Source organism: Rattus rattus, chromosome 2, assembly GCF_011064425.1.
Source record: "Rattus rattus isolate New Zealand chromosome 2, Rrattus_CSIRO_v1, whole genome shotgun sequence".
NCBI classification, from domain to species: Eukaryota; Metazoa; Chordata; class Mammalia; order Rodentia; family Muridae; genus Rattus; species Rattus rattus.
In genome coordinates, this window is record NC_046155.1 from 163,372,714 (window position 1) to 163,398,018 (window position 25,305).

The 25,305-nt window shown below is 44.4% G+C and overlaps 1 protein-coding gene across 1 annotated transcript in view; it reads left to right on the plus strand.

Annotated features, from left to right (window-relative positions):
- Window positions 1-25,305, plus strand: part of Gpatch1 (G-patch domain containing 1) — a 48,546-nt gene that overhangs the window by 21,465 nt on the left and 1,776 nt on the right. Inside the window, exons 10-19 of the mRNA XM_032893858.1 lie at window positions 1,525-1,729; window positions 2,540-2,836; window positions 4,179-4,357; window positions 6,176-6,303; window positions 8,642-8,778; window positions 9,092-9,255; window positions 13,453-13,666; window positions 15,887-15,994; window positions 16,680-16,777; window positions 18,740-18,888. Of these exons, the coding sequence (XP_032749749.1) occupies window positions 1,525-1,729; window positions 2,540-2,836; window positions 4,179-4,357; window positions 6,176-6,303; window positions 8,642-8,778; window positions 9,092-9,255; window positions 13,453-13,666; window positions 15,887-15,994; window positions 16,680-16,777; window positions 18,740-18,888 (1,679 nt within the window). The remainder of the gene's footprint in view (window positions 1-1,524; window positions 1,730-2,539; window positions 2,837-4,178; window positions 4,358-6,175; window positions 6,304-8,641; window positions 8,779-9,091; window positions 9,256-13,452; window positions 13,667-15,886; window positions 15,995-16,679; window positions 16,778-18,739; window positions 18,889-25,305) is intronic.

Below are 25,305 nucleotides of genomic sequence, written 5' to 3' on the forward strand. Positions count from 1 at the left end.
GCGGCGGCGGCTAAGATTTAATCCCAGGGTCTTGTGACTATTCTGCAAATATTGTTACTGAGCCTCATTCCTCAGCTCTACTTAGGGTCTGAATTAAAAAATACTTTGAATTAAGAAGTTATGGGGCTGGAGAGATGGCTCAGCGGTTAAGAGCACTGACTGCTCTTCCAGAGGTCCTGAATTCAATTCCCATCAACCACATGGTGGCTCACAACCATCTGTAATGGGATCTGATGCCCTCTTCTGCTGTGTTTGAAGACAGCTATAGTGTACTCACTACATAAAACAAACAATTCTTTTTAAAAAAAAAAAAAGTTGGGGCAGGAACTGGAGAGATGGCTTAGTAATTAAGAGCACTTGCTACTTAATATTGAAAATTGAGGAGTGGGGTTTGGATCCCAGTACCCACAAATACCTGTAACTCCAGCCCTAAAGGGTTCATATCCTCATCTGGCCTCTGTGAGTACCTCCACACATGTGTACACACATTTACATAACAGATATACATATTCACTGTTGCGTATAATAATTAAAAAACAAAACCAACACTTACTGGCTACTCTCCAGCCACGGTGGTCTCCCCACCTCCATGGTTCCCATGCTGGTGACTGCCCAACTTCTCAAGGTTCACTTGCCTAAAAACCTACTCTCATTCCCATTAATCTGCCCCCCGTGTCTAGCTGTCACAAATCCCTGTAACCCAGTGAAATCAAAATTCTAGAGGCTTGTAATTTATCAGTTAGATTTATATCAGTAAATTCTCAACTCACAAAACTCCCACACAACGAACTTAGTGCCAATTGATATTGATACAAGCTGCCCACCTAGACTGGACAAATTGTCCTACACTATTCTATCCCTTCGATGATATTCATAGCTACCTGTGGCTATTGAAGGCCATGTGGTTCTGGTTTGTCCTCTTCCTCCATCTTCTCTGTCCTTCTGTCTTCCCTGTGTGCCTGTCTGTCCCATCTCTAAAACTCTCAGCCCTCCTTCTTTTTCCGCTGCCCAATCATAGGCTCTAGCCTTATCTTGTGCCTGCCCTCACCTGCATATAAACAGCAATCCACAATTCACGAATAAAATAAAAATGAATAAAAAATAATGAAGGTCTGACGTTTCACTTGGAAGTGAACCATAGCCCGCACAAAGAGTTTGGACTTTAAAACCACCTACTTTCAAGTTTGTTTGTTTGTTTGTTTGTTTTTCAAAGGCTTGAACAAACATCTGTAACTGTTCAGTCTTACAGTGGGCTGGGTCCACATGTGGGGCAGGACATGGTGCTATGTCTTCTTATATTTAGTGCTCTCATCATGGGAAACATACATATTAGCAGTGGTGTTGTTAGCAGTGCGAGGCTGTTTGGACAGTGGTTCTGGTTTCCCTCAGAGGCCAGTGCTATCCCAGTGCTCTCCACCTCGAAAGTGAGCTGGGGCTGGGCATAAATCATGGTTTTCTTTCTTAAGTTTTTGTGATCTTGTTGCCCAGATTTCCTGACTTTTATTTTGTCTGTTTTTCGTTAAGATTTATCCACCCCCCGAGTTGCCCAGGGACTACCGACCAGTGCATTATTTTAGACCTGTGGTCGCTGCAACGTCCGAGAACGCTCGCTTACTTCAGGTGTTATCGGAGTCATCTGGGAAAGCAGGGCAAGACGTGGGCACACACAGTAGGCATCAACTCAATGCCTCCAAGCGGGGGGAGCTGCTAGGAGAGATGCCTGTTCCAGGTACGTGTGGCGGAGGAGACTGGGCTTGCTGTGTTTAACGTAATCTTACTCAGATAGGAAGTTGTGACTTCCCACTGATGGGGAAGCCTAGGAGCAGTGTCATGTCCTACAAACAGCGTATAAAAGTGTACACAGACCTTATTCATTATGACTTGGTAAGTTGTCCTTTTGCCCCTCCCCCTCCCTTTTAAAGGTCTCATGTAGCCCATGATGGCCTTAAATTCTCAGTGTAGCTCAGGGTGATTTTGAACCCTCAGTTCTGTAGCCTCTGACACACAAGTGCTGAGATCACAGGACTGTGCCACTCACATTTATTTGTTTTGTTTAAAAAGTTTTATTTAAGTTTTATTAAAATGTATTAGCCAAGTATTGGTGGCACAGGCCTTTAATCCCAGCACTTGGGAGGCAGAGGCAGAGGTAGGTGGATCTCTGTGAGTCTAAGGCCAGCTTGGTCTACAGAGCAAGTTTTGGGACTACAGAGAGACTAGGACTACAAGCCAGGGACACACAGAAAACCCTGTCACCCCACCCCCCTTTTATTTACATGTATAAGGGTGTGTACGTGCACATTCATGCTGGTGAGGCCAGAAAAGGCTGTTGTATCCACTAGGGCTGAAGTTGTAGGTGGTTGTGAGATCAGAGTTGTACCTGTGGTCGATTATGTAAATATGCAGTGCATAGGACATATAGATATTGATAAACCAGTAACATAAACACTCGTCTGTGATTATGTACATTTTCAGTGGTGACTGTGTGTACAAAATAGTTAAAGCTGTCTGAATGTCATCTCTCGTTACTGTTTTTATTTAGGGTCAGCGACTTCAGTGTTGGAGTTTCTGTCCCAAAAAGACAAAGAAAGAATTAAAGAAGTGAAGCAAGCAACTGACCTGAAAGCCGCCCAAGCCAAGGCCAGGAGTCTGGCCCAGAGTGCATCAAGCAGCAGAGCACAGGCCTCCACACCAGACCCTGGGCACAGCTCATGGCATCTGGCCCTGGGCAGTGGGACAGTCACCACCAGAGCCAGCAACTTCAAGCCTTTTGCCAAAGATCCAGAAAAGCAGAGACGATATGAAGAGTTCTTAGTACACATGAAGAAGGGTCAGAAAGGTGGGTGCTGGCCTGGCAGGGTTGGCAGCCTCTCTGTGCATCCCCTCCTCCATCACAGACTGCAAGTCAAGCAGCCCCGATCTGTCATTAGTTTTGCTCCACTTGGTGTAAACAGTACAAAGGTTTCAGAACCTCACTCTGAAAAGCAAATTCATAGCAGAAATAGAGTTAAGGCCTATAATTCCAGCACTGGGTGGCTGAGGCAGTGGGGTGAAGAGTTTGAGGCCTGCCTTGCTATGTAGCAAGTCCTTGTTTCAAAACTAAAACAAAACAAAACAAAACAAAAATCGCAGAATAGTGATAATTTTGGAGTTTTAGTTGCTTTGAAAAACAGAAAAGTATTATGGGGATGTGTTTTCATTTTAATCCCAGGTGTGTGACATGGGGCTGCTTCAGACCGTCCACAGCAGGTGACTGTGATTTGCCTCACGCTCTAGCAGGGGCGTGATTTTGCCAGCTGCAGACAGTTTCTGCGACTGTGTGAAGTTTGAAATCCTATAGACTTTTTAGAGGGTGTATAAATTTCAGGGCCCTGACAGATGGTTTGTTGGTTGTTGTTGGTCATGGTTTGTTAAGTAGTTGTGCACAAAAGAGAAATAAGGAGAAGAAATTAGATATCCTGATGGTGAAGATCAAACTTTCCCCAGGGAGCTTGAAGCCTATAATCAGCAAGAAGTAGTTTAATGATAATGTCGCTCCTTTTCTGACTCCTAACTTTATTCAGGGATCTCTTTCCTTTCCCCTCTATTCTTTTCTCTCCTACCTAGTGTTAGGGGGTGGAAATGGTGGAAGAAAGAACCAACAAAGTAGCAAAAGACAGCCACACAGAAAAAGGGCAGAGTCTCCTCCCTAGCACAGGGCTGTAATTGGTTGGATTTACCAATGTCTGGATACACCAGCAGTGCCCTTATGTCTAAGGGTTAGCCATGCACCAGCCTTCCAGAACCTTCTCTAATACCATGTCGTAACTAGAATTTAATAAAGAGCATCTTGATGACTTGGGGACTGAACAGACGGGTCAGCAGTTAAGAACACTTGCTGCTCTTGCAGAGGACCTAGATTTGATTGCCAGCACCCACACAGCAGCTCACAACCATCGTTCCAGGGGATCCAACAGCCATACATGCATGGTGTCCAAATATGCTTGCACAAAAACATTTATATACATAAAGTAAAATAAATCTGGGGAAAAAAACCAAAGCATCTTATGAAGGAAAGAGTATTATTTTCTGGAGGTAGCACCCAGTGCCCCCACCTCCGTAAGTACAAGGGTCTGGACATCTGGCCTCTGAGGAAACACACAGAACAGTGGTGTCCACCTAGTGCTCTCCCTGTCCTGCAGATGCTCTGGAGCGATGCCTGGACCCCAACATGACCGAGTGGGAGCGAAGCCGAGAGCGGGAAGAGTTTGCTCGGGCAGCCCAGCTCTACGTGTCCTCCAACTCTACCCTGTCCTCCAGGTTCACTCACGCCAAGGAGGAAGATGATTCAGATCAGGTTGAAGTTCCTCGAGACCAAGAGGTCTGTCGCCATCATGTGCCTACCTGGTGAACTTCATTTTGTGTTTTTGCAGTTGTAGGAATTGAGTTGAACCCAGGCTTTCACACAGTGTTAGTATGTACGTGGTCTAACCATAAAGCCATACTCCCAAGCTCTGGTCAGATTTTTGTTTGTTTGTTTGTTTGTGCATTTATGTGGATGTGTGTACCGTGTTCAGGTACATGCACCTGTATGTGTGCATCTAGAAGTCAGATACCAACATCGAATGTCTTTCTCAATTATTCTGTAACTTACTTTGTTTTATTTAGTTTTCTTTTGAGACAGGCAAACTGTTCTGATATAGGCAAACTGTCCTGGAACTCTGTTCTTTCTACCTCAGCATTCCCAATGCTAGGGCTGCAGGTGTGACCCACTCCGTCAGTCTTCAACTTACTGTTTTGGTTGTTGTTGTTTATGTTCATTGGTGCTTTGTATGTCTGTGTTAGGGTACTGGATCCCCTGGAACAGGAGTTACAGACAGCTGTGAGCTGCCATATGGGTGCTGGAACCCAGTCCTCTGGACGAGCAGCTGGTGCTCTTAACCGCTAAGCCATCTCCCCAGTCCCTTTGACCCTGCTTTTTTTGAGACAGGGTCTCTCACTGAACTCAGAGCTCGTGGATTTAGCAAAGTGGGCTAGCCAGTGAGCTTCAGGGATCTGCCTGTCTTCTCTTCCCCACTAGTGAGATTCTGGACACGTGCTCTTGGACCAGCCTTTAGGCAGGTTCTGGGGACATAAACTCAGGCCCTTAGGCTTTGGTGGCAAGCACTTGCGACTGAGTCATCTCTGCAACCCCTCTTAGTGATTTTGACGTTAAAACTCCATGCACCTAAATATTTTGAATCAGTGAAAAGATCAAAATACACATGGTACAGTAGAGTGAGAAATAGTTTTGATATTTAGCTTACAAGATATAGCGGTGTAACAACTCAAACTGTTTTCAAGACCAGTGTTTGTTTGTTTGTTTGTTTGTGATGAAAGTACAAGGGAATGAAGCTTAGCACTTTAAAAAATACATATTTATTTTTATTTTATATGTGTCAGTGTTTTGTCTTCATGTATTTCTGTGTACCACATGCCTGTCTGGTACCCTCAGAAGCCAAAAGACAGTGTTAAATTCCCTGGAACTAGAGTTAGAGATGACTGAGCCATCCTGGTGCTGGGAATCAGACCTTCGGAAGAGCAGCCAGTGCTCTTAACGTTTGCGAGATCTCTCCAGCCCTGGCCTCTTTCTTTTTGGTCTTGGTATTCAGGCTGGGCTAGTTTAGAATTTGCTACGTAGGCAAGGCTGCTTCATACTCATTGAGACCCACCTGTCTTTGTCTCCTGACATAAAGTTTTAAGATTTATTCTTATTGATTTTTAAATATTCTTCGTTCAGTGCTTTTAATCCCAGCACTGAGAAGGCAGAGGCAGATGGATCTCTGAGTTCAAGGCCAGTCTGGTCTATAGAGCAAGTTCCTGTAGAGCCAGGGCTACACAGAGAAACCTGTCTTGAAAATCACAGAAAAACAACCCAAAAAGCGTCATATATGTGTGCATCTACATGTGAGTATTTGCATGTGTATGTGGGTACCCATCGAGTCCAGATGAAGGCTTGGGTCCTCTGGAGCTGGAGTGACAGGCGGCTGTGAGCTGCTGCACTTGGCTGTGGGGCATAGAATCAGGGTCCTCTGCAAGAGCAGTGTGCTAGCACGACTGCTGAGCCATCTCTCCAGCCTAAAGCTTGATATTTCTAACCTGGAAGACTAGTGAGGTCAGTTCTCTGACTGCATCAGACAGAATGACTGTCTCTTTCTAGAATGACCTCAGTGACAAGCAGTCAGCTGTGAAGATGAAGATGTTTGGGAAGCTCACCCGAGATACATTTGAATGGCACCCCGACAAGCTTCTGTGTAAGAGGTTTAACGTCCCTGACCCATATCCGGGGTAAGTTGGGGTAGCCTGTCTTTCCACCCACTCCATGAAAGCTCATTTAAGAGAAAAAAAATGGTGAGATTTATTTTATGTGTTTCTGCCTGCACGTGTGTCTATGCACTACATGTTTACCTGCTACCCTTAGGTCTTGGAAGAGGGTATCAGAACTGGAGTTATAACCACCAACTACCGCATGGGTGCTGGGAACTGAACCTGGGTCCTGTGTGAGAGCAACAAGTGCTCTTAAGCACTGAGCCATTTTTCCAGCCCCCTTAGTGTTCATATTATGCTCTTGCAGTCCCCTTTTCTTTTTTTTTTAAAGATTTATTTATTTATTATATATAAGTACACTGTAGCTGTCTTCAGACACACCAGAAGAGGGCATCGGATCTCTTTACAGATGGTTCTGAGCCACCATGTGGTTGCTGGGATTTTGAACTCAGGACCTCTGGAAGAGCAGTCGGGTGCTCTTAACAGCTGAGCCATCTCTCCAGCCCTGCAGTCCCCTTTTCAAGAGAAACTTAACTTCTAACTATTGGGGGCTGCCAGTTTGCACATTTACTTTAACTTCTGTTTGTTTATTTATTTGTATTTTTGTTCATGTGTATGTAGCTGTGTGCATATATGAGAACTCAAGGGGGACAACAGAGGACATAAGGTCCCTTGGGGTTGCAGTAACAGGTGGTTGTGAGCCACATGACATGGGTGCTGGGAACCAACCCATCCTTTGGAGGAATAGTAAGCACTCTTAACTGCTGAGCCATCTCTCTAGCCATCCCTACCCCCTTTATTGTGATTAATGTGATTGCATGCATGGGTCTGTGTTGCCACATGTATTTAAACCATATTGCAACCTCTTAATTCATTGCCAACATATAAATACAGGTAAACTTTATACCATGTTTTAATGACTTTGCGTGGCACCCATAATGCTGCTCATACATTTTATTTTAAACATGTTACTTACAGCTGGATATGGTGGTGCCCGCCTTTGATCCTAGCACTTTCCAGACAGAGGCAAGAGGATCTCTGGAAGTCTGAGGCCAGCCTGGTCTACAGAGGGAATTCCAGGACAGCTAGGGATACATACTGGAGAGATCCTATGTCAGATAACAATAAAACATGTTATTTGTGTTTCTATTCCCTTCATGTGTGTTGGGAACATGCTAAGATCAAATACTGTAGGGTCTTGCATATATTAGGATCAAACACCACAGGGCCTTTGCACATACTAGGATCAAACACAGACCTTTGCACATGCTACGATCAAACACAGGGCCTTGCACACGCTAGGATCAAACATAGGGCCTTGTACATACTAGGATCAGACACAGGGCTTTGCACATATTAGGATCAAACACAGGGCCTTGTACACACTAAGATCAAACACAGGGCCTTGCACATGCTAGGATCAAACACAGGGCCTTGCACACGCTAGGATCAAACACAGGGCCTTGCACATACTAGGATCAAACACAGGGCCTTGCACATACTAGGATCAAACACAGGGCCTTGCACACAGTAAGATCAAACACAGGGCCTTGTACACAGTAAGATCAAACACAGGGCCTTGCACACGCTAGGATCAAACACAGGGCCTTGCACACGCTAGGATCAAACACAGGGCCTTGCACACACTAGGATCAAACACAGGGCCTTGCACACACTAAGATCAAACACAGGACCTTGCACACACGAAGATCAAACACAGGGCCTTGCACACACTCGGATCAAACACAGGGCCTTGCACATACTAGGATCAAACACAGGGCCTTGCACATACTAGGATCAAACACAGGGCCTTGTACACACTAAGATCAAACACAGGGCCTTGCACACAGTAAGATCAAACACAGGGCCTTGCACATGCTAGGATCAAACACAGGGCCTCGCACATGCTAGGATCAAACACAGGACCTTGCACATGCTAGGATCAAACACAGGGCCTTGTACACACTAAGATCAAACACAGGACCTTACACACAGTAAGATCAAACACAGGGCCTTGCACACGCTAGGATCAAACACCAGGCCTTGCTCATGCTAGGATCAAATACCAGTCTCTGTATAGACCATGCTGGCCTTGAACTCTCAGAAATCCATTTGCCTCTATCTTGTGTTTGCTGGGATTAAAGGCATGCACCCCCATGCTTATCAGTCAATACTCTAACAGAAATAACTCAAGAGTTCTGAGGTCAGGTGTTCTGCCTTCCTGAACTGCTCTGAGAAGTAGAAATGTCTTGCGCCTTCGCTGGAGAGCTGATGTGAGAAAGCAAGTCTCATAGTACGTGGGCTTAATCCTAGCTGTTCTTAAAACACCATCTGTTTTCCTCTTTTCCCGCTACCCCAGCTCGACTTTAGTTGGCTTACCCAGAGTGAAGAGGGATAAATACTCAGTCTTCAACTTCCTGACGCTCTCAGAGCCTGCCTCTCTGCCCACAGCTCCAGTACCCAGTGAAAAAGCCCCGCAGCAACGGGGTCCAGACAGTGAGTAGAACTCCCTGGGACCCAGGTACTGACCCAGGTCTCAATCCCTCACTGGCTGGAAGGTGGAATAAGGAGTGGGCCAGCGTGAGCACAATGTAGACTTTCTTTGATAACAACTGCTTGTACCTGCACAGCAGCACTGGGAGTTTAATCTTTGGGCTTAGGTCTGTCTGCACATGCCTTACCCCAGTACTTTGTATGGTGTGCCTGGTCCCATCCAAGGTAGACCTAGGTTCTGAGCAAATGAAAGGTCAATCTTGAATTTGCCTTCTGTTCACTAATTCCAGTGTTCTGTTGGGTTCCTGCCTTTCAGAATCCAGGAAACCATCCCGATGGGACACATCCAAACAGGAGAAGAAAGAGGATTCCATTAGCGAGTTTTTAAGTCAGGCTAGATCAAAAGTTGGACCTTCAAAACAAGAATCCAGTGCCTTAGGAAGCAAAGAGGAACAGGCCTCTGAGCCACACCCAGACATGGTATGCGGATGCTGCTGTCTGTGGCCCAGGCCCATCTCTGTGTGATGTGTTCTCTCTATTCAGTAGTGGGTGGGTGCCCACGTGTGTGCATGTGCATATACAAGTGTGTGTGCCCTTGTGCTTGTGTGTGCCCATGTGAGTGTGGGTGCTTGTATGAGCAAATGGTAGCTTCTGCTGCTCCTGTGGTGTGCAGTGAGTACGTGGGACACCATAGGCTTGTGTGTGAATAACAGAGGACACATTTTTCCAGAACATCTTTACTTATGGAAACCAACAGCAGGTAGATTTGGCCCATGGGTTCTACCTGGCTGGTGCCCATTAGACAGACCCACAATACAGCTGTAGCTGTATATGAGAAAAGTCTACACATGGTGTCTAGAGCAGCTCTCACTTAGTGTAAAGCATTGGAACCCAGCCCACTGTATTCATAGAACATGGATAATGTTCCCTTCTAGATGCAAGTGTTCCCTTTTGTGGAGAGATCCCCTGGGTTCTCTTACCTTGTATCCTTGGCTTTTACACATATGTAGTCAGAGGATGACCTATGAGAATGGGTTCTCTCCTTCCACCATTTGGAAGGATCAAATACCACAGGGCCTTGCACATGCTAGGATCAAATACTACAGGGCCTTGCACATGCTAGGATCAAATAAATACCACAGGGCCTTGCACATGCTAGCATTGAACACCTGTAGGGAACATTTCACAGTCAAACCGTGGTGGTCCTGGGCCTCTCTGACAGAATCATTAAGACCGTTTGTTAATATCCCACAGGTTTCTGTTTATTTTTGTTAATCTCCCTCTTTTTCTCTCCTTTGTTCAAAGTGGTGCATTTTTATTGAACTGTTTTCAAGTTAATAGACTCTTTCCTGTGCTATTTCATTCTTCTTGTGAATACAGACAATAAGTTTTGTTTGATTGGGAGTATTGGCCCAGCTCCCAGGATCCCACAGTTCCCCAGCCTCATGCTCCCTGTGGATGAGACCATAAGTAAATACCTCCATAGGCAGCTCAATGATGAGTCCAAATCTTCTGTTTCTTATATTTTCCACCTCTGAAATATACATCTCCCTTTATTTCTTTGCAAAGACTTTAAATGAAATCTTTTTATTTGACCTTATTCTTGGAGCATAGTTATAATGACTACTTAAAGAAGCAAGAAGCCAAGTGTGGTGTTTCACACCTTTAATCCCAGTACTCAGTGGGCAGAGGCAGGTGGATTCTCTGTGAGTTCGAGACCAGCCTGACCTAGTATAGGGAATTCCAGGCCATCCAGGGGCTATATAGAGAGACCCTGGTAGTCTCTCCTGATAGTGGGCATGACTCCTGATAGTGGACCAAAGGCTTCCCCTTCCATGGGTGCTCTTACTAGGCTGTTCATTGCTACCTATGAGGTTGGAGCCCAGGGTCAGTTCATGTATAGTCTTTGGGTAGTGGCTTAGTCCCTGGAAGCTCCGGTTGGTTGGCATTGTTGGTCATATGGGGTCTCAAGCCCCCTCATCTCTTTCAGTCTCTGATTCCTTCAATGGGGGTCCCGTTCTCAGTTCAGCGGCTGGCATTCACCTATGTATTTGCCGTAGTCTGGCTGTGTCTCTCAGGAGAGATCTACATCCGGTTCCTGTCAGCCTGCACTTCATTGCTTCATCCATCTTATCTAGTTTGGTGGCTGTATATGTATGGGCCGCATGTGAGGCAGGCTCTGAATGGGCGATCCTTCAGCCTCTGTTCTAAACTTTGCCTCCCTATTCCCTCCCAAGGGTATTCTTGTTCCCCTTTTAAAGAAGGAGTGAAGCATCCGCATTTTGGTCATCCTTCTTGAGTTTCATGTGTTCTGTGCATCTAGGGTAATTCGAGCATTTGGGCTAGTAGCCACTTAGCAATGAATGCATACCATGTGTGTTTTTCTGTGATAGTTTACTTCACTCAGGATGGTATTTTCCAGTTCCATCCATTTGCCTATGAATTTCATAAAGTCATTGTTTTTGATAGCTGAGTAGTATTCCATTGTGTAGATGTACCACATAATCTGTATCCATTCCTCTGTTGAAGAGCATCTGGGTTCTTTCCAGCTTCTGGCTATTATAAATAAGGCTGCTATGAACATAGTGGAGCATGTGTCTTTGTTATATGTTGGAGCATCTTTTGGGTATATGCCCAAGAGAGGTATGACTGGGTCCTCAGGTAGTGCAATGTCCAATTTTCTGAGGAACATTCAGACTGATTTCCAGAATGGTTGTAATACCCACCAACAATGGAGGAGTGTTCCTCTTTCTCCACATCCTCGCCAGCATATGCTGTCACTGGAGTTTTTGATCTTAGCCATTCTGACTGGTGTGAGGTGGAATCTCAGGGTTGTTTTGATTTGCATTTCCCTTATGACTAAAGATGTTGAACATTTCTTTAGGTGCTTCTCAGCCATTGGACATTCCTCAGCTGTGAATTCTTTGTTTAGCTCTGAACCCCATTTTTTTAAATAAATCTTTTTTTAAAAGATTTATTTATTCATTTATTATATATAAGTACACTGTAGCTGTCTTCAGATACACCAGAAGAAGGCATCGGATCTCTTTACAGATGGTTGTGAGCCACCATGTGGTTGCTGGGAATTGAACTCAGGACCTCTGGAAGAGTAGTCGGGTGCTCTTAACCGCTGAGCCATCTCTCCAGCCCTGAACCCCATTTTTTAATAGGGTTATTTTTCTCCCTGCAGTCTAACTTCGTGAGTTCTTTGTATATTTTGGATATAAGCCCTCTATCAGTTGTAGGATTGGTAAAGATCTTTTCCCAATCTGTTGGTTGCCGCTTTGATCTAACAACAGTGTCCTTTGCCTTACAGAAACTTTGTAGTTTTATGAGATCCCGTTTGTCGATTCTTGATTTTAGAGCATAAGCCATTGGTATTTTGTTCAGGAAAATTTCTCCAGTGCCCATGTGTTCGAGATTCTTCCCCACTTTTTCTTCTATTAGTTTGATTGTATCTGGTTTGATGCGGAGGTCCTTGATCCACTTGGACTTAAGCTTTGTACAGGGTGATAAGAATGGATCGATCTGCATTCTTCTACATGCTGACCTCCAGTTGAACCAGCACCATTTGCTGAAAATGCTATCTTTTTTCCATTGGATGGTTTTGACTCCTTTGTCAAAAATCAAGTGCCCATAGGTGTGTGGGTTCATTTCTTGGTCTTCAGTTCTATTCCACTGGTCTATCTGCCTGTCTCTGTACCAATACCATGCAGTTTTTATCACTATTGCTCTGTAATACTGTTTGAGTTCAGGGATAGTGATTCCCCCGGAAGTCCTTTTATTGTTGAGGATAGTTTTAGCTCTCCTGGGTTTTTTGTTATTCCAGATGATTTTGAAAATTGTTCTGTCTAACTCTATGAAGAATTGGATTGGAATTTTGATGGGGATTTCATTGAGTCTGTAGATCGCTTTTGAAAAAATGGCCATTTTTACTATATTAATCCTGCTAATCCATGAGCATGGGAGATCTTTCCATCTTCTGATATCTTCTTCAATTTCTTTCTTCAGAGGCTTGAAGTTCTTATCATACAGATATTTTCACTTGCGTGGTTAAATTCACATCGAGGTATTTTATATTATTTGGGACTATTATGAAGGGTGTCGTTTCCCTAATTCCTTTCTCAGCTTGTTTCTCTTTTGTGTAGAGGAAGGCTACTGATTTATTTGAGTTAATATTATTCCCAGCCACTTTGCTGAAGTTGTTTATCAGCTTTAGTAGTTCTCTGGTGGAACTTTTGGATCACTTAAATATACTATCATGTCATCTGCAAATAGTGATATTTTGACTTCTTCCTTTCCAATCTGTATCCCTTTGATCTCCTTTTGTTGTCTGATTGCTCTGGCTAGGACTTTAAGAACTATATTGAATAAGTAGGGAGAGAGTGTGCAGCCTTGTCTAATCCCTGATTTTAGTGGGATTGCTTCAAGTTTCTCTCCATTTAGTTTAATGTTAGCCACTGGTTTGCTGTGTATGGCTTTTACTATGTTTAGGTATGGGCCTTGAATTCCGTTCTTTCTAGGACTTTTATCATGAAGGGGTACAACCAGTACTTTTAACCACTCAGCCATCTGTCCACCCCCCTAAGCCCAATCTTAACTGTTTAAGCATGTGTACATATGTATTTCAAAGCATCAAGTCCTTTCACCCCAACTCTTGTTTCTGTGTTAATGCAGACTGTAGACAAAGCTGTGGATGCACAGCCGGACAAGGAAGGTAGCCGTCCTTCCATGGATTTATTCAAGGCCATCTTTGCCAGTTCCTCTGATGAAAAGTCCTCATCTTCAGAGGAGGAGCAAGAAGACAGTGAGGACAGTCAAGAGCACACCGAGGAGGCCAGCCTTAAAGGTTCCCAGGAGGCTGCTGTCAGGGAGACCTCTCTGATCCATGGTAAGGCCACCTCCCTGACTTGGGTGCTAAGGGAGAACTGACAGTGTTGAAGGGCAGTCAGTTTGTCTGTGGTGAGACAGGCTCTCAGGGAGAAGCCCAGTCTGACTCGATCTTCCTAAGGCTGGCCGGTAACCTCTGGTCCTTTTCCTACCTCCCAGCCTCCATCTCCTGGGACTACAGGCAGGCACCATATTTGGCTTCGCAGCCTACAACTAGGACAATTGACAATTAATAGTATCTCATCATGTTCATATACATACACACACGCAAACACTTACACATATATATGCACACACATATATATACACATGTTTGTATGTGTGTGTGTGTGTGTGTGTGTGTGTGTCAGTATGTTCATTATGTGTGTGCATGCATGCACAGTGGGTCCAGAGATCTGCCTTAAGTGTTGTGCCTCCATAAACAACCCCTTTGCTTTTTGAGATGCAGACTCAGCAGTACCTGGGGCTCCCCAGCTTGTCTACGCAGTCTGCTCACAAGCCACCGAACCCCACGTCTCCCACACTGAACTTCCACGTGCGTGCCATCACACTCAGCTTTTTACTGGGTTCTGGGCTCAAACTTGGGTCCTCGCGCATATGTGGCAAGCATTTTAGGGCCTGTACCACCTCTCAGGCCTTTTATCACTATATTTTAATTTGTGTGAGTAGAGTCTCAAGTGTTGGATCTTTTTAAATCTAGTTTAAATCTCTGTTGTAAATTTTAAAGATAGTGTGTTTGACAATATTGATTTCCCAACTTAGTCTAGTTAAGAATTGAAAAAGTACAAATTTTCTTTAAATTTCTTTTTTTTAAGGGTTGGGGTAGAGTTCAGTATCTAGTTGGCAAATTCTTTCTTTCTTTACCTGGTTGCTGAGGGAGTGTCAGGGTTCTGGGAATGCATTTGGTAAGAATGTTCAGGTTCCACTGTGTGGGAGAGGGGTTACGCTCTGGTCCTCCGGTCGGCTCCAGCAGGCATGGCCTGGCACACTGACCTAGTAAGAAACGCTGCTGTCATTTCCTGCCTCCACACTTGCCCAGAAGACTGGCCAGCTTGTTCCAGGCACCACCTTGAGCATTTCAGACAAAACAGAGAACTTTTGGATGCTGGAGCTGTGAGCAGGTTCCATTTGCATTACTGGCAGTGTCTGCCCCCATGTCTGTCTGTGGTAGACCTGAGTATAAATCCTGAAGGGTCCCACACAGGGATATGATACAGTATTTATTTTAGATGATTACAGAATCAGTTCTTTGTTTTTTCTCCTGTGGATAAAACCATTATTTTTTTTTTAAATTATAAAGTCATGTATACTTGAAGTTTAAAAGTAGGCTGGGCATAGTGGTACATGCCTTAAATTCTAGCACTTGGGAGAGCCAGTGGCAGATGGATCTCTGTGAGTTCAAGGACAGCTTTGTCTACATAGTGAGTTCCAGGACAGCCAATAGTGAGCCTCTGTTTTAAAAAAAAAAAAAAAGTTAAAAAGTATTGGGTTGGCAATATAGCTCAGTGTAGAGTGCCTGCCTCCCATGTAGAGGACCTGAGTTCAATCCCAAGCACTGCATAAACTGTACATGGCCCAGAACTAGTGTATGGACAGCAGACTCAAGAGCTGTAGGCCATCCTCAGCTATATAGTGAGTTGGAGGTTAACCTGGGCTACATAAGATTGTCTCAAAAATGAAGTAGAAAGCAGGTAGAAAGGACCACTATGAACACTCCTGATGCAGACTTTGTATCTTATGCTTGTTCTGTCTGACAGTGGAGTAGTCTGTCTGTCTTTTTGGAGGGGATGGTTTACTGTGAACAGAATCCTTTATTTTCACTATTTCTTCTGATGATAGCATATTTTGAGTGAGGTTTTTGGGGTAGGCCACAGTCTCTCATCCCTGTTGGTAAGCTTGTATCTTCTCCTATGGGCCTTCTTCCAGTGAGCTCCTCAGCTTCCATTCAAATAATTTGGAGTGCAGGTCTCTGGCTGGCTGTCTATGGTGGCCTCCTGTTGACAACCTGCCATGCACTTGGTTCCGTGTGGCCTAATGTAGCTGACCTCCCACCCCAGTGTCCTCAGGCAGAGGTGGCCTCCACCATGTCCTCCACCGTGTGCTCTGCATGGGCTGCTTCAGCAGACTGAAGGAAGTGTACTATTCAGTGGTAAAAGACACCAAGACTTAAGTGCATTAGCACCGGGCAGATGAATGGAATTAATACTTGGGTGTTTTTCAGCTGCTGAGCGGGAGCCTGGTGAGCCTGCAACCCCCTTCCCCATCCAAAAGGTACAGATCGATGAACGGGAAGAGTTCGGGCCTCGGCTGCCTCCTGTCTTCTGCCCCAGTGAGTCCAGTGCACACATCCACATGTGCCACTCCTGCAAAGGAACAGCCCGTCAAATGTCCCTCCCACCCATCTACCAGATTCCTCGACATTGAGTGTTCACAGTGTTTCTGATTGCAGTCAGTTCCTTTGGCTATAGGCACAGGCTACCCCTCTTCCCCAGCGTCTTTAGCCGCTCTTCTGTCCAGGGGCTGTATATGAATGTTCCCCATGAAGATATTTAGCCTGGTTTTGGCTGTGGCTTTGAAAGCCAGGGTAACAATTATGACATGGCCCAGTCAGATAAGTGCATGTGATGCCGTTGCCCACCATGCTGCTTCCTACAGTATTCCACCTGTGTTGGCTTGGCCGCTTAGCTCAACTTTTAGAGAATCCAGCAAGCCCGTCTCCCTCAGCTTTGGCTCAGGGATCTTTGGTACCAGGTTGGTGTTAGTGGCTAAAGTACTCTGGCTTATTTGTGCCTATTTTCCAGAATGCCCTGACATCCATAAAGTAGCGAACAGTAACTTGGTGTATGGGTTACTTACGGGATTGGATTTACAAGAGGTAGCATTAGGAGAAGCTTTGGGGAGGTGACATTTTGAGATATCAGACTGTCAGTAAGGTTAGAGTGGCAGGACTCTCTGAATGGATAGTCTTCCTTTCTCCCTGCTACTCAAAGCATTTATCACACCTTCCTCCCCAGACACTCGCCAGAAACTCGAGATACCTCACAAAGAGAAACCCAAGAAAAGCAAAGAAAGACACAAGAGCAAGAAGGAACACAGAAGGAAGAGAGAGAAGGTGAGTGTCTCCCTCTAGTGTAGAGAAGTGTGGGAACGTCCTGAGAAGCCCCAGGGAGAGGTGCTCCTGGCTGGGAAGCTGGACATGGCCCCTCAGTGGCTTGATAGAATTGTCACGTCCATTGCCAGCTCCCTTTGCTTTCTTTTAGAGAGCAAAGATGGAAAGAAAGATAGAAAAGAAAAAAGAAAAGAAATTTGTGTCCAATCAGGCATGGCGACACATACCTGTAATTCTCTGCATGAGTGGCTCAGTGGTTAAGCCCCCTGGCAGCCTTGGTTTCTGTCACCTGGCTTACAGTTGTCTACACCTCCAGCTCCAGATCTGACGCCCACTTCTGGCTTCCACAGGCACTGTGCACAAGTCACACACAGGCAGAACACCCATACACGTAATATAAAGAAAAGCCGTAAAGGATCTGAGGTACCTTAAACTAAACATTAGACATTAAATAATAAAACCGTCCACATCCACCTCAGTACTCCCATAGACCTTAGGGAAAGAAACCTGAGACAAAGAATCCCACAGTAGGTGACTTTTCTTGTCATCCATGTGTTCTTTATGGCTTCTAGCCTGTGGTCTGGCCGTAGTTAGTGGCAGTGCCTATGCGTCCCTGCCTAGGATCGGAGTCAGTAAGAAGCCGCGGAAGGATGCACAGCCAGTGTTGGAAAAGCAGATCGGTGTGTTCTTATTCCTGCACATCAGCAGCCCACTGCCACTGCCACTCTCTCCCCTCTGCCTGGACAAGTCAGATTCTTAGGAGGATAGGGGCTGAGAGTCACCATGAGGTCCTGCCATCATCTGTGTAGCCCTTTGTTGTTGACATGTTGGGGATACCAGCATGTATATGGTTTAATGTGTCACAGCTGTTAGCTCTGGGTATCACCATTAGGGCAAAGCATACTTTAAAGGAGAATCATATTTTATTTTTTAAGTTTTGAAAGAAAAAAATTGTTTCTTAACAGCTCTAGCATCCAAATACATGCTTGGTATTTCAGCCCAGGTTATTATATGTGACAAAGTTCTAACTTTGTAGTTTCCCAGCCCTTCTCAGGCAAATTCCAAGCATTTTACTGCTGAGTAATCTGCCAACACTTCACTAGAGGATTCTAGGCAGGTGCTGTGCCACTGAGCCACGCCTCCAGCCCCTCACTGGGGGATTCTAGGCAGGGGCTCTACCACTGAGCCATGCCCCCAGCCCCTCACTGGGGGATTCTAGGCAGGGGCTGTACCACTGAGCCATGGCCCCAGCCCCTCACTGGGGGATTCTAGGCAGGGGCTCTACCACTGAGCCACGCCCCCAGCCCCTCACTGGGGGATTCTAGGCAGGGGCTCTACCGCTGAGCCACACCCCCAGCCTCTCACTGGGGGATTCTAGGCAGGGGCTCTACCACTGAGCCACACCCTCAGCCCCTCACTGAGGGATTCTAGGCAGGGGTTCTACCACTTACCACAGCCCCAGACCCTCACTGGGAGGTTCTAGGCAGGGGCTCTACCAATAAGTTATACCTCGTGCTCCTGGGTTAGAAGTGTGTGTTCAATTGTGTACATATAGGTCAAGCATCATATTAAATCATTCACCTTTTTTGTGTTTTTTTTTTTCCAGGTTTTTGTTTTCTTGAGACAGAGTCTCTCAGTATTGCCCTGGCTATCCTAGAATTCACTCTGTAGGCCAGGTGTCCTTGAACTCACAGAGATCCACTTGCCTCTGTGTCCTGAGTGCTGGAGTACATGCTACCACGCCCGGCACCTCCACCTTATTTTTTGAACCTGTAGCTTGTTGCTGCTGGGATGGAGCAATACACACACACCTGCTTTTTACATATGGAACTTGGTCAGCAAGAACCTTACTAACTGAGCTACTCCCCAGCCCTTGTTCAGCTCCATTCCATCGAGTCAGCAAGGAAAGCATCTATTGTTTCTCTCTCGCTTCCTAACCTTCATTTCTATTTCCTTTTTTCCTAGAAAAAGAAACATAAGAAACACAAACACAAAAGTAAGCAAAAGAATAAGAAATCAGAAAAAAATAGCAGTTCTGAGAGTACAGATAGCAGTGACAGTGGGAGTGATGCAGGAGGGTCCACAGAGCTGTCCCCGCAGGAGCTGCTACGAAGGTAAGCCCTGGGGATGGGGAGGTGGGAGGGAGCCTAGCAGAGCTATCCCCCAGGAGCTGTGGGGAGGTGGCACTCACCTCTTACCCTAGCTCTTTGGAGGCTGAGGCAGAAGGATCTCAAGTTTGAGGACAATATGGGCCACATGGTATGATATTGTGTCTCAAAAACCCAAAGTGGGGTTGGAATAGAAATAGAAAACTTCAGACCCAGCAGAAAGAGCTCCCCTTTCCATATTAACCTCCTCAATCGGTCTCCTATTAACTTTTAAGACTTCTGTACAGACATGCACACACACACACACACACACACACACACACACACACACACACACATATGTAACTAACTTTTATTCACCAGATGTAATTGTTATCTCAGAGGCTTACTGTTGAATAAGCTTATTCTATTTCTTTCTGAACTCTGGCTGGCTGGTTCAACTTAGCTGTTCTGACCCAACCTCCTCTCCAAGCTGACTGACTCAAACTGCCTTCTTTTGGCTTCTAACTGAATTGCTCTTCTTGGCATCATACTAATTTTGGCAATCTGTGTTGTTGTAACAATATAAAAAATAAAAAAAAGCATGGCTGTCTTTTACCTCACTAGGTTCAGCACCACAGTGCCCCAAGATGTCTGCTGGATATCTTAGTTCTCAATCACCAAAGCGTCTCACAGACTCTGCACCATCCCCTATCACACTGCTGAAGGCCTCTCTCTGAGCCTGGCAGCAATCTCTACCTATCTAGCTCCCAAGACAGCTTTTCATGCCAGAAACACACATCCCAACTCCGAGGTGACCCAGACCAGCGGCCCCACACTCCATTACACTTAAATCTACACATGAAAGAACACAATACAATAACCTTTGGCCCAGTTGATAAGATGTAATTGCCCACCTAAACCTACAAAGCCCAATACACATCCATCCCTTAAGAACATTTGTAACAACCTGTAAAGGTACAGTGTGGAATCTTAACGTCACCTGCCATAGTGTCCTGCCACCGCTTCTCTCCCTGTCCCTCCTGTCTCTTCCTCCTTTCTGTTCTAGTCTCCTTCTCTTTCTTCAAACTTCTCTCCCGCCCATCCTTCCTTCTCCTCCAATGACAGGCTTCCTTCTATCCTGTACCTGCCCCTCACCTGTATTTTACAAATTCAATGGGGAGAAGGTTCTGGTGAAGTCACCTGAGTCCTGAGTATGTGACTGGGCAGCTGTACTTGGGGCAGTGGAATTAGCATCAAAATACAGATAACTCCAGGGCAAACCACAACATTTCCCCCTTTTTGTCCAGTTAAGAGACCTTTTCACTTATATATAAATTGAGTACAATTACCACCATTCTACAATTTATAAATATATGATACCCAGTTCATCGCTATATCAGTTAAACAGAACATTTAGTTATCCATTCCAGCTTAAAAAAGGCTTAAAATCTATATTATATCTTGGCTAGCTTATATACTATCTGATAACTATCCAATAAAATATGTATTTCCAGAGTTAAACAGCCTGATAGGCTATAAAACTATAATCAGTCTTCAACCCCATCAGAAATCTGAGAATGACTAAATATCTATACACATAGGAAGCCTAACATGGCTTGCAGAACTGAGAGGTTGTAGAGACAAATCTCCACACAGTCACCTGTTAGCAACATGTGAGCTCGTCTTCAGCCTTCTGGCCCAATATCTACTGACAGACTCTTGAAATGCAGATTTTTGAAGGACTGATCACCCTGTCTGGGCAGAGCTTATCAGTCAACTCTTCTGCATAATTTGTCCTTTTTTGGACAGCATCAGTCTGGAGATGAAACAGGCAGGTTTTTCCAGCATCCTCCTTGCCACAAAATATTGACTGGCCTGGAGGTAGAGATGTTCAAATTCTTCCTTAAATCCGCCAAAGGGGAACTATTAGGAGCAGGTATATCTCAATAAAAGATAAATAACTTTAAATCTCAAATTTTGTGGATTTCTGATGTTTTTGAAAACCAGCTATCTATATAAGACAATCTGGACTGTTGTCTTTAAATCTTAATATTATCTTGAAAGTACTCTCACAAAGTCAGAGCCATGAATTTGCTATTTGGCCCTTAACTCACATATATAATCAACTCAGAAGTTTGTAATGACATCAATAGAAGGACTGGCTCTAAACCTTATACCTTTAAACTTTTTTGACAAATAAATTCTATACCAAAGCAAAGATATAATTTTAGATTAGTTACCAAATGAGATTATGATGTATAACTCAATCTAGCTGATTCCTCCCTGTTAAATTACAACCAATTTTGTTTTTTTCTTTTTTTCGGAGCTGGGGAGTGAACCCAGGGCCTTGGGCTTGCTAGGCAAGCGCTCTACCACTGAGCTAAATCCCCAACCCCTATAACCAATTTTAAATTCCTCATAAAAACAACTTTAGAATAACCACTTTTAGCACCCCAAAAGTCCAGGGAATTGGGGCGACAACTTCTCCATAACTTCTTCAAGCTGTACATGGGTGTTGAGATATCCTTGGGGGTAGGAGGGTAGGAAGAATGAAGCAAATGCTGTAGCCAATGTGTCCTGACTGGACCCAGCTGAAAAGCCCTTGAGACCAGGAATCCAAGTAGGCACACTCTGCAAAATACAACTCTCAAGATGAAAGTTTAGAATCGAGGTATTTTTTTGTTTGAGTCTCTTGAATCTAATTTTTCAGGTGGTCTCCCTCTATCAAATCTGATCAGTATGACTCTGTGAGGTTTCCAGAGCCTAATCACACTTTTTAAAAACACAAAGACAAAATCTTTCTCCCAAAATACTGTGTTCCTTAGTCTGAAACCAGAAAAGCTTCTATCTTGCACTCTCTCCCAGAGTAATAATATAACCATAAAACCAAAGTCACACCCACTATGAAGATTAAACAATTTTTACAAAAGGAAGTAGGCTAAACAATGAGCCTGATAGGCTTTTGTACTCTGCAATATCAGGAAATGAACCCCAAATTCCCATGGAGCCCACGTTAAGAGAATCCGAGCTAACTGTTGTGGTAGATATCAAAAGTAACCCCCTCGCTAGCTGGCATCAATGAGCCATATGGCCTTTAGCAGGGTAATTCATAAAACAAACTAAACACCTTCTATCAATTCTAATACCAATAAGCAATTTATCAAACCAGGATTTTCACCCAAAATATATCCATTTGTCAAGCTCTCTACCTGGAGCCACAGATTTTTCTTTAACCTTAATAACTTGTAAATACCTTCTATCAATTCCAATATCAATAAGCAACTTAAAATTAGAACTTTCACCCAAAATGTATCCATCTGTTAAGCTCTCTACCCAGAGCCACAGAATTTTATTTAACCTTAATAGCTTCTATAATATATGTCTGCATTCACTCCATCTGGTGTTACAAACATTTATCACAACTCTCTACTTGGAGTTAGTGACTAATTTTTCCCTGTCTAAGTTCTGAACCGTGGGTGAAAATCCCCACGTGACTCAGGTAATCTCTTTACTCTCTTGTTTCTAAAAACAAACTCAATCACCTTCTAATAATACCTGTCATTAAGAAGTAGCTTGTCTAACTAGGATTTCAACCCAAAATTCCCATGGAGCCCATGTTAGAAGGAATATGAGTATCCTGAAAGACTTTCTAAACACCTTTCTTTAAAAAGCAGCTTTTTTGGGGTTGGGGACTTAGCTCAGTGGTAGAGCGCTTGCCTAGGAAGCGCAAGGCCCTGGGTTCGGTCCCCAGCTCCAGAAAAAAAAGAACCAAAAAAAAGAAAAAAAAAAAAAAGCAGCTTTTAATCTCTAACTCTCTGATCAGCTATTACTTATCACACAGCAGGGGACCTACAGCCTGCCAGCCTAGGCTACTTCCCTGTTTCTTTGCTTAAATCCTGCCCTTGAGCTATCACTTGACAACATGGCGCTGGCCTCCTCTTAGAAAATAAAAACTTTCTCTCAATTCTTAGGATTACTAGTGGATTCTTGCCCATAAGGTTGGTTCACCATCTGTTGTTGTAAAAATATAAAAAATTAAAAAAGTACGGTTGTCTTTTATCCCCACTAGGTCCAGCACCTCAGTGCCCCAAGATATCTGCTAGATATCTCATGTGGCAGAAACACATCCCAACTCCTCGGCGGTGGCCTGGTGTCTCCAGTTGCCGCACACTTTCACAAACTCAAACTGTCACATAAAAGAACACATAACACAATAACCTTAGATCCAATTGGTAAGATATAATTGCCCACCTAAATATACAAAGCCCAGTACCATCCATCACTTAAGAACTTTAATAACAACCTGTAAATACACAGAGAGGAATCTTTTTTTTTTCTTCTTCTTTTTTTCGGAGCTGGGGACCGAACCCAGGGCCTTGTGCTTGCTAGGCAAGTGCTCTACCACTGAGCTAAATCCCCAACCCCTCACAGAGAGGAATCTTAACATCACCTGCCATGGCTTCTCTCCCTCTCCTTCCTGTCTCTTCTTTTCCGTTTCAGTCTCCTCCTTTTCCTTCAAACTCTTCTCCCGCCCATCCTTCCTTCTCCTCCGATGACAGGCCTCCTTCTATCCTGTACCTGCCCCTCACCTGTATTTTACAAATTCAAAGGGGAGAAAGTTCTGGTGAAGTCACCTGAGTCCTGAGTACATGGCTAGGCAGCTGTCCTTGGGGCAGTGGAATTAGCATCAAAATACAGATAACTCCAGGGCAAACCACAACAAATCTGTCCTACCCTTCTGGTTTCTTCTTGTTCACTGGTTCATTTTGTTTTCACCTGTGTCTAGCTTGTTCTGCCACCTGTCTCTGTACAACTGTCCTGTTAAAACTGCCCCTCTCTTTCCTGTCTGTTCTCTTGAGAGTTGGGTGTATCCTATCTCTGATTCATTCAATCAAATCTTGCTCCAATTAGTCTCTTTGTCAGTTCCTCAATTAGACATCACCATCAAACATGGCTGCTTCCTTCCCTCTAATTTTACCTATACTGTTTGGGATTAAAGGTGTGTACTAAGGCTATGTCTGCTTTCCAGCCAGATCACATAGACCTAGAAGGTCTTTGGATATGATCTCTTGTCAGAGTAGCCATGCTCCTAGATTAAAGTTCTTTTATATACACATGCACATGCATGCCCATATACACATACACACATACATGCACACACAGTCATATCCACACATGTAATCATATGTATATATAATCTTATAAACACAACTATATATATAAGCAATCATATATACATACAATCATACATACATGTAATTATATATGCATACATGCACACGGATTATCATATAAACACATACTCATAAAAACACACAACCATACACACATGTAATCATATATACATGTAATTATTTATACACATTATATACACATTGATGTGCCTATTTAATATATATTTCAGGATTGGTTGATTTGTTTGCCTGCAGACACACACACACACAAAGTGTGTCATATGCATATAGTGCCCACAGGGGCCAGGAGGGATGTTGGATCTCTTGGAGCTAAGTTACAGTGGTTGTGAGCTGCTATACCAGCACTGTGACCTGAGTCTAGATCTTCTGTGAGATTGGCAAGTGCTCCTGTCTGTCCTAACTGCTGAGCCATCTCTCCAGCCTCCTCCCACACTCCCCTTCAGAGTCTAGCATGCATGGCGTCCAGTTCAGTTCCCAGTGGAGTCCTGTCCCCTTCTGAGTGCTCACGAGCACAGTTCGTACTGTCCTGCCTCTGTCCACACCCCCACAGAATGGACTATAAAGCTCTACAGCCTTCTAGGTTTTCTCTATTTTGCAGCTCTTAACTTTTCCACATTTTTCCCACAAACCAGTTCTAAAGACCATGAACCCCATGGTCAGGAGCCCTGCTCCTTGGTAGCAGTTTTTTTTTGTTTGTTTGTTTGTTTGGTTTTTTTTGTTTTTTGTTTTTTTCCGGAGCTTGGGACCGAACCCAGGGCCTTGCACTTGCTAGGCAAGCGCTCTACCACTGAGCTAAATCCCCAACACTTTTTTTTGTTTTTGTTTGTTTGTTTGTTTTTGTGCTGCTGTGATAAAATAACTGACAGGCAGCAGACTGAGGAAGGAAGGGCTTATTTTGCTAAGTCTGGTGGTACTGCAGTGCGTCCCAGGGGCTGGCTGGTGATCAGTGTCCGGGAATGTATTAGAGCAGACAGAAAGCAGGCAGGTAGCTGGTGCTGATCGACAGGTAAAACTTAAGTCATACATGAAAAGTTTGGTGGCGCCTGCCTATCCATAATCCCAGCATCTGAGAGCTGGAGTCAGGAGGATCAGGAGTTCAAAGTCTTCCTGACCTACATCCCAAATTTGAGGTCAGCCTGAGCTACATGAAATCTCATCTCAACAAACAAACAAACAAACAAACAAACAAAAACAAGGACAAGACCGGAGAGGCAATGTATGTGGTGAGCACCGCTGGTGCTGGAGA